Source organism: Lepidochelys olivacea (assembly GCF_965140295.1).
Source record: "Lepidochelys olivacea isolate rLepOli2 genome assembly, chromosome: 12".
In the NCBI taxonomy this organism is placed as follows: Eukaryota; Metazoa; Chordata; order Testudines; family Cheloniidae; genus Lepidochelys; species Lepidochelys olivacea.
The window spans coordinates 20,264,860-20,278,446 of NC_140422.1; the positions used below are offsets into that span (position 1 = coordinate 20,264,860).

At 41.7% G+C, this 13,587-nt stretch overlaps 1 protein-coding gene across 1 annotated transcript in view; it reads left to right on the top strand.

The window, feature by feature from the left end:
* VSTM2B (V-set and transmembrane domain containing 2B) overlaps positions 1 to 5,570 on the top strand; it is a 32,428-nt gene extending 26,858 nt beyond the window's left edge. Inside the window, exon 6 of the mRNA XM_084644190.1 lies at positions 4,999 to 5,570. Within this exon, the coding sequence (XP_084500316.1) occupies positions 4,999 to 5,087 (89 nt within the window). The 3' untranslated portion in view covers positions 5,088 to 5,570. The remainder of the gene's footprint in view (positions 1 to 4,998) is intronic.
* The last annotated feature ends 8,017 nt before the right edge of the window (positions 5,571 to 13,587 follow it).

The following is a 13,587-nucleotide window of genomic DNA, read 5'->3' on the forward strand; positions in this document are numbered from 1 at the left end:
CTTCTCTGGTCAATTTTAACTTTGCTTTTTCTGACCTTGATGCATTTATGTTTTCAGACATCACTATGTATTAGCATATACATATTTGTGCACAGTATCTTTTTTTAAGGAAAAATTAGGAGAACGGCTATTGATCATGTATATCAGTAAATACATCATACATGGGGCTGATCCTATAACCACTGGCATTCAAATCTCCTGTTGCTATAAATGACAATTTAGAATGTGTGTAATATGCAGGCTTGGGCCCTTAGGATCCAGACCTGCCAAGTACTGAACACCCTCGGTTCCCATTTGGATCAGTGTGTTTCAAAGACACTTGGAAGTTATAGGAGCCCTTCAGCACCTCAGAGGACTGGGGTCACTGTGCCTTTATTTCAATGTGCACAATGTATTAATGCCAGCAACTGCAGTATGATAGTCTGCATTTTTTGACTGAGTTTTAACTGTACTTGGTCCCTCTGTTGACTTCAGTGTGCCTGTATGTCTACGGGCTCATATGTAGATGTAAACAGAGCCCTATTTATGTGTAATGCACAGATCTCCAGACATACCGATGTGAAAAGAATGTCTGGAGTGGGAACTCTTCCCTGTAGTTATTTCTGAACTATATTTCTTTCTACATGCCAAAGACCCTTGTCCCTAGACCTGCCCCGGGCTTCTCTAAACAGAACATTTGTGAGTTATATAAACATAGACACAAATCTGGAAAACATATTGATATAAAAACTTCCTTCGTTTGCCCCTCTTCTTGAATGACTAAAAGGCCAAATAGAATTTTAAATAACTTTTCCACCTTCCCCAAAATTATTTTTCTTAGGGCAAAAAACAAGCATGAGAAAGGTCACTCTAAAGGGGGGAGGGAAGAAGAGGGGCTCTTACACCAGGTAACCCCAGTCCCAACTGTCAGAGCAGCCTTTGGAGTCTGTCATAGGGACATATCTGGTGTCCAGAGCCATTCCTGTATACAGGTTCCATTTGTCCCAGGTACTGTTACTCTGGCTGGCTTGTCACGAGCCTCCATTGAGCAGACAGTTGGGGCAGGATTATGACTGGGAGGGAGGGGGTGATGAGGAGGCCCATTGCCTCAACAGAAGCTCCTTGAGGCAGTACAAAGAGAGTATGTCTGCTGATACATACTTCAAAAGTGTTAACTATGCACTCTCCCCTGCATGGAGGTAGCTCCATTGGCACGTGCAAGGATTTGGGGGTGGGTATCATCCCACCTCCTCTTTGCCCATTTTAGGGGAGTCTGGAAAGATTTGCATAGACAACACTTGTGCTGTCTGAGTGCAAGGACTGGGAATGTACCCAGCCCCTCCAAAGAGACAGAAAGGCACAGATTCCTTGCACCTGACCGTCACCTAGCCCTTTGCGTTTCCACATATGCTGACCCTTGGAGAACTGAGTTACGTGTTTCCTGTATTAGGCTCATTCTCTGCCTCATGAAGTTTAGTTGGTTTAGATGCGCCAAGTGTGACCCTTTCTCTTTGTGAGCTGTTTTTTCCCACTTGTACCTTCCGCCTCCCTCGCAGCAATACACAATTATAGGACAAAAGATGACCAGGAAATACCTTTTTAGATCTTGAGTTTATACAGCTATGCCATGCTTCCCTCCTTTCACACACATCTCTAATGCCCTTTAATAACAACTTTATGAATTGCTTCTTTTTCTGCCTTAGTTAATTGCATTTGTTAATGATTTTCTGTAAAAATTCCTTTTAATGCTCAGCTGTTACTTAATTGATGGTCCCATATACAAATGTACATGGAAAGACTTAAAATAAAATGCCAGTAACTGAAGGCAAGCAACATTCATGCAAGGTGGCTTCTCATAAAGTCATTGGAGTCTGGAAGCTAGATGGTGTGAAAATTAATTCTTAATAACATGCTGGCAGATTTGTGATTGACTATTTTGCTATTGAATAGTAATATATCTTTGCTGGTGAGGCAAATGTAGGCCATGAGTTAATCTGAGCAGTGGTGCCTTGTTTACAGAAGAACATTTCCAAGTATTCCCTTTAATTGAGCCACAGAACGCACATGGAGAGACTCACAATGCATGCAAACCTGTGGAATAAACCCAGACGAACGTTTTCATAATAGGTTATATAAAGCTTGACTCCTAAATTAAAAGTGGACTGATTTTTTTCAGAGATACTGAGTGCCTTCATGTCCCATTTGAAGGTTTCCTCTCTGAAAAGTGACTGTAAATACAGCACTGGATGGTTCCCTGTTTGTCTCTCAATGACTCCATAACTAATACACTTGGTGGTTTACAAGTGTAAAGCTGTTTCTTCCGCCAGCCCCGCAAACTCAACCTTGTGGCACAGTGTAAACTTCTTTCTTTTTAATGCCGGTAGCTAATGAATAGAAAACAAAACTTGTATTTTATCACCTTTTTAGAAATATTTCTGTGCAAACTCTTTGACTGTTATGATGCATGGAAAGGAGTTGGCTATGGGAAGAATCATTTCCAACCTCTCTACATTGTTATAAAGTTAAACATTTAACTTGTAGACTCCCTATATTAGAAGCTCCAGCACTTAATAGTGCATCCAGCAGCTATTAAAGCAGAGGAACACACTTAAGAAGCAGTAATGCCTAAAGCTGATAGTGGACAGCAAACTAGATATGAGTTGGGAATATGATAAAATAGTAGGGAAGACTCAGTTTTGATCTACAACATAACAACCTGTAGCAGGGCAGTTATACTCCTTGGTGCCTCTGCTGACAATAGAGTTGCCAGGTGTCCAGTTTTCGACCAGAATGCCTGGTCGAAAAGGGACCCTGGCGGCTCCAGTCAGCACAGCTGATGGGGCCACTAAAAGTCCAGTTGGCAGCAGCAGCTGGCTCCACATAGCTCCCAGAAGCAGCTGGCATGTCCCTTCAGCTCCTAGGCACAGAGGTGGCCGGGGGGTTCCACGCACTACCCTGTCCACAGCGCCGGTGCAACCCTGAGCACTGGCTCTGCAGCTCTCATTGACCGGGACCTGTGGCCAATGGGAGCTGCAGGGGCAGCGTCTGCAGATGAGGGCAGTGCATGGAGCCCCCTGGCCACCCCTCTGCCTAGGAGCTAGAGAGACATGCCGTCCGCTTCTGGGAGCCGCCTGAGGTAAGTGGAGCCCACACCCCGAACCTCTTCCCACATGCCAACCCCCTGCCCTAGCCCTGAGCCCTCTCCTGTATCCAAACTCCCTCCCAGAAACTGCACCCCCTCCCACACCCCAACCCCCTGCCCCATCCCTGAGCTCCCTCCTGCACTCCAAACTCCTCGGCCCCAGCCCGGAGCCCCCTCCAGCACCCTGAACCCCTCATCCCTGGCCCCATCCCAGAGTCCACACCCCCAGCCCAGATTCCATACCCCCTCCCACACTCCTGCCCCCAGCCTGAAGCCCCCTCCTCCACCCCTCATCCCTGGCCCCACCCCAGAGCCTGCACCCCCAGCCAGAGCCTTCACCTCCTCCTACACCCCAACCCCCTGTCCCAGCCCAGTGAAAAGGAGTGAGTGAGCGATGGGTGGGGACAGGGGGTGGGGCAAGGGTGTTCGGTTTTCTGCAATCAGAAAGTTGGCAACCCCAGCTGACAACAGTACTCCAGTACTCTTTCTGTGACTCTGGTGAGAAAATACCTTATGCACTAATTCCAGGGTTTTATCCTCTCTATGGACCAGATTCTGATACCCCTACAGTGATAGCCCCTGGTTCAGTCTTGTTCACATCAATGAGAACACTCGTGGAAAGAGGCACTACTTCACATAAGGGCAGCAGAATCTGCCTCTGTGTGGGTTCTCTCTAGTGTAAGAACGTTGGTGCGAATTGCAGAAACACCTCCCCTCCCATACACTATCACAGATCACTTGCAGTGTGTATAACATCCTTGTGGCATCTAAAGCAATTTCTTACATGGAAAAGTAATATAGGAAAGTAGGTAATGCATTTTTATCACTATCTTAATGTGACTGAGCAGATGGAAACCAGGAGGGGAGGCAGCACCATGCAACCAGCCAGCTTTCCACAGGTCACCAGCAAGTGGTTCACAGGCTCCAGTCTGAGAATCCTTGCCATTTTGAGCTCTGGGCACTTTGTTACTGGAATGATTTAGACAAATGGGGGGGAGGGGGGAAGGGGATTTAGAGAAGAGCCATAAAAAAGAGTCAAAGATTAAAACCTGACTTGCAAGGAATGATTTAAAAGAATTAAATATACTTGGCTAAGGGACAAAAACCCGGGAACATAACTGTTTACACCTTTTGAGTACTTGTAAACATCACAGGGAGAAGAATTATTTAAGGTAGCACAAGGTAATAGATATAAGAAATTTTATCTGTATGTGAGAAAATTCTTCTTAACTATGAGATCATCTACACTGTGGAGAAGTCCCAAGAGGTAGGATGAAGGTCCCATCACTTGTGGCATTTAAAACTAATCTGGATAAAGCCTTTGAGACAATCCTGCCCTTCCTGGGGTTTGGACTAGATGACTTTAATCGGTCTCTTCCACATCTGACTTTTCTAGATATTGCTCTTTATGTGTAGAAGGTAAACAAAATGCTTCGGCCTTGCTGCCTCAATTCCAAACAAAACTGGTACATGTCTTGTTGATCAAGGAATGTTGCAGAGTACAGCCACAGCATTTGTCATTTTCTTTTAAAGTGCTGGGTGGTTGATCCCTGTCATCTGTCAGGAAGTGGTGTAATGGGTTAAGGTATATTGATAGAAGTCTCAATAGCTGCTATAACAGAAGCCAAGTTTAGGCCATACCATTAGTAATGCATAATGAAATGACCTAAGTGAGAGGCAGGCTTTGGGGAATAAAGGCATTTGAGCTGGATAGCTCTAGTATGTGATCTTACTATTAAAATTAAGCTTCTGGCCTCTGACTGAAATGATGAAAATAAATCCTCCTATATTCTTCTATATTAAGAAGCTATGTTGTAACACTTTTTTAAAGACAGGGTATTAATCTATCCCTCTCTCCTTGTCTTTTTCTTTTCTAGGTACAGGACCTATTTATGCTACAGACCCACTTCTATATATGTTCCTGTTAATACTGCATAAGCTTGTACACTTATTAGTAAACCACTGATGGACTATTTTATCCAATATTCCTAAGCCAAACAAAAAGGAACCTGTTTAAAAACAAAACAAACCCTTGATAAGAACTGTAGTTTTAAAGATGGACAGAGAGAGACTGAAAGAAGCATGACAAACTGTACATGGGGAGGGGGGAACATATTTTTGGGGATGTTACACAAAATAAACCACCTAAAATAATGAATCTAGTTTCCAGATGATATGGTGTAAAGCCACGCTCTGTGCATGGCACCTATGATTTCTCTATTTTAATGTAATTTTTTTTTCTTTTCTAAACCTTCCCTCTGACTATTCATTTTGCACGAACTGTTGAGCAGTTATCTTTATGATAATATGTAAAGATGTTGAGTTAAAGCCCTTCTAAAGAAGGGAAATATTTTTAGTAGATTATTGTGTTTAGGTTTTTGGATTTCCTTTTTCTGATTTTTAATTAAAGTAAATTATTTCTTTTTGAGACATTTTGATTAAAAAAGGCACATCTTACCATAATTAATATTCACTGTCAATAATATTTATTTTTAAATAAAGATTGGAAGCAAGGTAAGACATTTGTTTATAAACTGTATTGTATATTGCTGAATAACAGTTGAATAAAAAGATTTTGAAATAATGTTTCTGCAGCTGTGTATGAGTTTTAATGCCTTTATACCTAGACAGCACTGAATTGCTACATGTATTGTGTGTTCCTCCTTCAGTCACAATTCATGGCTGTTTGCCTACTTTCTGAAGCACTCAGAACATCCAAGAATCTTGCTATCACCTGCCTGTTCACAACAAGCAGGGCAAAGGAACGGTGGTGCAACATGTAACTGTATATTAAATCTATATCAAAAAGGAATCTGGTGCCAGGTGTGTTAGTATCTGGTCACAAAACAGAGATTTATTTCACTATGCTGATAACCTCAGTCTGGGGAAGCTGCTACATTATGCAAAGTCAGAAGAACCAATAAACAATATGGAATGTTGAAGGTAGGTTAAATTTTGGATGTATCCGTTTTTACAATATCCTTGCAAAAACAATGGAATGAAAAAAATTAATTACATTCTCAAATGTGCAATATTAATAAACTAAAAGCGAATAATGTATTGTGTGACGTAGATCGTACTTAGTCCTGCCAGGAGTGCAGGGGACTGGACTAGATGGCCTCTCGAGGTCCCTTCCAGTCCTATGATTCTGTGATATAAGTAGGGCCTGAGCCAACATCCATTGACTGCAATGGGTTCTGGATAAGGCTCTTAAATTTCTGTTGACAAATACCAAGTAGAGCTGGTTGACTTTTTTTTTTTTTTTTTGAATGAAAAGGGTTCCCCCCTCTCCTCCAAAGATGGACTTTTTGCAACAAACAATTTTTTCACAAAAAAATGGTTTGAGAACATTTTCATTAACAAAAATGTCATCTCTTAAAAAAACAGAATGGTTATTGAAACTTCATCTTTACTGAAAAATGGTTATGTGGGGGAGAGGTCAACTTCAAACACTGAGATTGGTTTGAAACTGGGATAAGGTTTGCCTGTGCAAGCCTTGCTTTACATTGGAGCACTGCATCTATACTGGGGGTTTAGACAACACCCCTAAATATGTATTGTAGGTCCTCCATTTTTTTTAAACTGTTACTGCTTAATTGTCTGGTGTCTGTAACTGATTCAGTTTATGTTTACATCATTATGTAATATTTCCATTTATATGTTTGAATTCCTGTCGAAGAGTAGGGAATTTATATTTAATATGCTTACAGTTATGGAATTTTGGGGGCAAATATTTAGAAACAAAATAGTAGGTTAATCTTTTTACATTTTAACAGTGTATTCATTTATCTTAAACCCCTAGTGTGATGAATGTCAATAGGCTTCACTAATGATCAAATTGAGTTTGATTTTTAAAGAGGAAAATATTCTTACCGATATGAAGAAAACCAACCCATAACATAAATAAGGAGTTGCCTGCTAAATGCCAGTACACATGGCTCATATTTTGTCAATACATTAAGCTGTTTCAGATTTCATTCATATTGATCAGTAATCTGATTGTAAATGTAATCTTGTTTTTTGGAGATAAAGGGAATCTGACCTGAAGGATATATGATTTTTTAAATAGTTTGTTCAATACTGCACCGTGCTAATGTCAGTTTAAAGAGTTAGCTATTATTGTTATCTAGGGGACCAGAAGGGCTGGACAGTGAAACAGCAAATCTGTGTCTGTTTCATTTTTCTGAGAAAGGGATATTGCTTTCAAAAGAAACACCCTTATTTGATATTTCAAGAGCTACATTTCCTACAGATGTTTTATTTCCAGAAAGATTTGCCTGAGGAAGCAGATGTACAATATTCACTTAAAGTACTTCATTAAGGCCCTGCTGCACCATTTCCGAATATCTCTTACAAAGAGAAGATGGCTGTATCTACAAGACTGAATCCTAAAAAAGAAATAACCAGATGGCGGTGGGCAAAAATGGTGGTAGGTTCAATGACTTCAGCAGGTGTTGAGGATGTTCCGTTCCTTGAGATTGCCTTTTTATGTGTTTTGATTAGCAGGAAACAAATGAGGCTTTTAAAGTTCTTTAGCCACCGTGCAGTCCTCTGCCAACCATGTACGTGGAGTACTGGAGATGCAGCTCTTGATGTTTGACTCAAACAATGAAGGATTCTGTATAACTCTCTAGCTCAGTCAGCTTTAGTGTTTTAACATTATAGTGGAAATTGGAGTATTTACTATACCTAAACACTTAGATGTGAATCTTCTTCCAGAATCTCTTCCTTTGGAACAGGTCTGTGCTCCACTCTGCCCTGGTCAACACCAAATACACTACTTCAAATATTTGTTGTATGCTAAGATGCAAATTTTTAATGGACTCTTCCTAATGTGTTAAACTGGTAAATAAACACACTCTCTTATCTGGCAGAGTGCTTCTGAGAGTTCATGGGGACTGGCTATGGTATGATTGCTTGCTTTTGTTTACATATTGAAAAATAAATGAATTTAGTGCTCATGACAGGTGCTCTATTTACCACGATGGAGACAACAAGCTTCTGTCAACAGAACAGGTACAGCAAAGGCAGTCATTTTTGCAAGCTTCCTCGGACTATCGACCTGAATCCTCTTCTGGAGGGACTACAAGAGAATGAGAGGGTTGTTCAGTCTCCCTACATATGAGGAATCTGGCTTCTCTGATGAGACTGCCAATCATAGTGATGGATTTGTGATGAAAACTTCTCAACTAGCCATTGGATTGAAACACCAGCTCATTTCATATATACCACCATGTGGTGGTAACTCTGAGTCGCTACCACATTGTGCTAAACTCAGGCTGGTGAGTCCATATCACAGTACTAATTCCCTTAAATCCATTCAGTCTTTCATGGGTATGTAGTAGATGCATCTACACAAAAAGCAGAACTTTGGAAGAACATGTGGTGGAAACAGTTACTCTGAGGTTCTGGAGCCTGGAATATCCTATACGTAATCACTGTTCTAAGATGGTGGAAAAGGGATATTCCTGCTTTCAGAAAGTGAAGGTGAGTGGAATTCTCCTTTACAGTGGGGAAGAAAAGCAGGGGTGAAAAGAAAAGAGGTGAATGCTAGATGCTGCCTAAATTAATACTAGCATTTAATTGATGACCAGAAAATTGTTCACGGACAGTTATTCTAGCTGAAGTACTTTGTGGGTTTGCTAATGTTAACAAGAGCTTTGGTAATCTACTGATTAATTCAGGGGTGGGCAAACCTTTTGGCCTGAGGGCCACATCGGGGTTCCGAAACTATATGGAGGGCTGGTGTAGTGTATTCAATTGCTCCCCACAGGAATGTGCTATTTACGGTGTACTACTCATGGCTGCCAGCCCTGGTGCTCCATAAGTAGCATATTCCTACGGGGAGCAATTTAATACACTACACCTGGCGGCTCTCACAGCCGCGCTGCCCAGGAGGAGCTCGCAGCCCCGCTGCCCAGAGCGCTGGCAGCACGGTGAGCTGAAGCTGCAGGGGAGGAGCCGGGGACTAGCCTCCCGCCAGGAGCTCAAGGGCCGGGCAGGGCAGTCCCGCAGGCCATAGTTTGCCCACCTCTGGATAAAGTTCTGGTCATGTAAGTGAAACCTGAATGGGTTTTAACTGAGTTCCTTAGATGAGTTCAACAATATGCTGGTGGGGATGGCAAAAAACTTCTCAGAGGAGGAAAAAGTAGAAGGGGGCAAGAAAAGGGTAAATAGTTGAAGCATAAAGTGGTGGAATGTTCTAGTCCAGTTCTTAGACTACACTCATCAGCATAGGAACTGATCATATAACATGATTTTCAGGAGCTAGGAATGCCATACATCTCATAACAATTGCCCTTGACTTTATATTTTGGTCACAGAACGTGTACCTGCAGAGGACTTTGACATCCATTAAAAGCTTTGTGTACTTGAAGTCTTTAAACCATGATTTGAGGACTTCAGTAGCTCAGACATAGGTAAGAGGTTTATCGCAGGAGTGGGTGGGTGAGATTCTGTGGCCTGCATTGTGCAGGAGATCAGACTAGATGATCATAATGGTCCCTTCTGACCTTGGTATCTATGAGTCCACTGGGAAAAAATGAAATTACCAAGACTTTTAATGTTTCAGACTTTAATAACTTCTTTATCATTACTGAGATGAGAATTAAATTAGACTAATGTAGAAAATAAGAAGAGTTTCAGACCTCAATTTGAAAAGTGAAACAGTCACCAGAGGATTTGGTGAAAAAGTTTTATTAGAAAAGTATGAATTTTAAATACAATTAAATCTATTGGGTCAAATTCAGGACTTTTTCCATTCTATGAGACATGACTGTACTCTACCACAGCATCTTCAGTACTTGTATTCTGACATGACTAGCTCGAGCCCTCCCTCCCATGCAGGGCTTGCATTGCTGATCACCCAGCCCCCTCCCTTCACGTTCCTCAGTTGGCAAGAGCAAACGGGACAAATGCGCAGTTTTGGCAAAAAAAAGTTGGGACGGGGGACTACCTTGGCCAAAACAGGACGTATAGTCACGCTACTCCTAGAGAAAAGTGCAGCGGTTCTATCTCACTTGGCCAACTCTTTTCCCAAATACACATACATAGAAGAAGCAACCTGGAGTTGGCACAATATTTTGAGAGTAGTACAGGGGAGCATTGGCTGAAAAACATGGAGGCAGCACTGCTCATAATACATTTGTAGTCTTTAAACTAAATGTAACCATAAGAAATATTCAGAAGGAAAATGGCCCTAATAACTGACAAACTTAAAATGAATGTATGTTGGGAGGAGGTTTTACAGCTTTATTGCTTCTGAGTGTGTTGGGGATTTTTACTAAAACATCTTTCCTTTGAGAGCACTACTTCCCTGAAAAGGGAAATGGCTTCGCTTCTCCTGATCATATTCACAAAGGGCAACATACCTCTACAGTTTCTGCTTTAGTTTTAATGGCCAAAGCCTTGCAGCAACTTTTGCTCTTTCATAAGATTCAGTGTCCATTAGGAATAGGTACTATGTACTATACAGCTTTCAGGGAGTTTTGTTTCTTCCAATTGCCTACCATAATAAGTCAGAAGACCTTCAGAACCTAACACTAGGTTAATTGAATTTTTGACATGTTACATCAAATCCAAGTGCTGTGGGGGTTTTTTGTGCATTACTTCTATTATCATGGGACAGTACACATAATTCCTGGGCTACTGCAGTGCCAATGCAAGCTAAGAGTAAGCAATGATTTTTATGTACCAAGGCTAATAACCAGTACACAGTTTCACTGAAAAATTAATGGAACTTTGCACTTTTCATCCTAATGGCTCCAGGCTGCACCGTCAGTCTGGTTGCACTTACACTAGTGTCAATCCACTGACATAAACGGAGTTAACTCCAGATTTACACCAGTGTTACAGATCAAATCTGGCCCTGTGTGTACTCAAAATGCACAGGACAAATTAGCTTTTGCAATACATGTGTGTAGGGATCTTTTTAAATCATGTTACACGTCTGCAAAATTTGCTTTTTATGCCATGACAAACCCACAAAAAATGTGAGGTTTCTCTGCAGCATTTCTCAAAATGGGAGCCCCAACCCAAAAGGGGGTCGCAAGCTTATTAAGGGGTTGTGGTATTTACACCCTTACTTCTCCTCTTCTGCTGGTGGTGGTGCTGCCTTCAGGGCTGGGTGTCCAGCCAGCAGCCACTCCTGTTCACTTTGCCTTCAGAGCTGGGAAGCTGGAGACCAGATTTCACAGGGAGACCATATTTTATGGGGAGACCAGATTTCACAGTCCATGATGCAATTTTCACAGCCATGAGTTTGGTAGACCCCTACATATGTAATCTTTAAAGATCAAAGAAATATAGCCTACAAGCTGTTAGTATAGTGTTACAGAGTATCCACCTGATGTGCTTACTTTTTTTTAATGTCTTCCAAGCCTACATCAGGCAAAACTATCAAAGAAGGCAGTGGATGAAATCCTCCCTCTATTGAAATCAATGGCAAAAACCTCATGGACTTCAGGAGACCCAGGATTCCAGTCAATAAAGAAGCATAGCAAGTTTAGGCCTTCTGTTCAGAATGTAAAAAGACATTTGAGAACATTTTCATTTCTAACATGAAATCAGGTTGTGAGATTTATTTTAGTTGAAAGTTAGTAAATAAACTGCTTCATTGTGGAGAACTTGTATGTCAAAAACAAGTTGGTAACATAAGTGCTGCTTCCATAGCATCTTTCACTAAACAATAAATTTTGTGCTTAGCCAGAGGCAGGCTAAGTTCATTTTCATCATCCTGAATCTTTGGGCAGTTATTATTCAAACTCCCTCAGTACTTCTATTTACTAAAAAAAGACAGAAAATTGATGGGATCAAAAATGTTAGTCTTAATGCTTTTAGCAAAGACAGATTGCAGTGTTTTCAACACTTGATATACGGGACAGTATAAGAGCATCCTTTTTCAATTAGTATTCTTTTGTATCTGAAGAAGTAGAAGTTTTGGAAACAAAAAAAGTGCACGTAATCACGAGCAAAAAGAAACCAATCCCCCCAAAATTGTTAATTATTTAGATAGAGTTAGGGTGACCAGATGTCTCGATTTTATAGGGACAGTCCCAATATTTGGGGATTTTTTTTATATGAGCTCCTATACCCCCCACCCCCGTCCCGATTTTTCGCACTTGCTATCTGATCACCCTAGATAGAGTTGACCATTGTCTTTGTAAATAATCATAAAAGCAGAATTGTACTTATATCTAGAGCAAAGTAATATTCAAACACTTCTGGTCAAACACTTGTGACTCACAAGAAAGGCCATATTTTCGGATTCCTGGGCAGACCACCTGGAACATCTACAAAAAGTCCTTGAGCGCATAAGGGAGGCAGGACTAACTGTTAAGGCTAAGAAGTGTCAAATAGGCCTAAACAGAGTGACTTACCTTGGACACCAGGTGGGTCAAGGAACTATCAGCCCCCTACAGGCCAAAGTGGATGCTATCCAAAAGTGGCCTGTCCCAAAGTCAAAGAAACAGGTTCAATCCTTCTTAGGCTTGGCCGGTTATTACAGACGATTTGTACCGCACTACAGCCAAATCGCTGCCCCACTGACAGACCTAACCAAAAAGAAACAGCCAAATGCTGTTCAGTGGACCGGAAAGTGTCAGAAGGCCTTTAACAAGCTTAAAGCGACACTCATGTCTGACCCTGTACTAAGGGCCCCAGACTTTGACAAACCGTTCCTAGTAACCACAGATGCATCCGAGCGTGGTGTGGGAGCAGTTTTAATGCAGAAAGGACCTGATCAAGAATTCCACCCTGTAGTGTTTCTCAGCAAAAAACTGTCTGAGAGGGAAAGCAACTGGTCAGTCACTGAAAAAGAATGTTATGCCATTGTCTACGCTCTGGAAAAGCTACGCCCATATGTTTGGGGACGGCGTTTCCACCTGCAAACCGACCATGCTGCACTAAAGTGGCTTCACACCGTCAAAGAAACTAACAGAAAACTTCTTCGGTGGAGTTTAGCTCTCCAAGATTTTGATTTCGACATCCAACACATCTCAGGAGCTTCTAACAAAGTGGCTGATGCACTCTCCCGTGAAAGTTTCCCAGAATCAACTGGTTAAAATCGTCCTTGAGATGTGGAAAATATTGTTAGTCTTTATGTACTTGGTAGTATATTTAGAGATGCATGTGTCTTATTAACTCTGTTTTCCTAGAGCTCCAGGAAGAAATCCCAGCCAGTGTTTCACCCTAGCTGAGATTTGGGGGGCGTGTCATAAATATAAAGGGAAGGGTAAACCCCTTTGAAATCCCTCCTGGCCAGGGGAAAGCTCCTCTCACCTGTAAAGGGTTAAGAAGCTAAAGGTAACCTCGCTGGCACCTGACCAAAATGACCAATGAGGAGACAAGATACTTTCAAAAGCTGGGAGGAGGGAGAGAAACAAAGGGTCTGTGTCTGTCTGTAGTCGTCTTGGCCGGGGACAGAACAGGAATGGAGTCTTAGAACTTTTAGTAAGTAATCTAGCTAG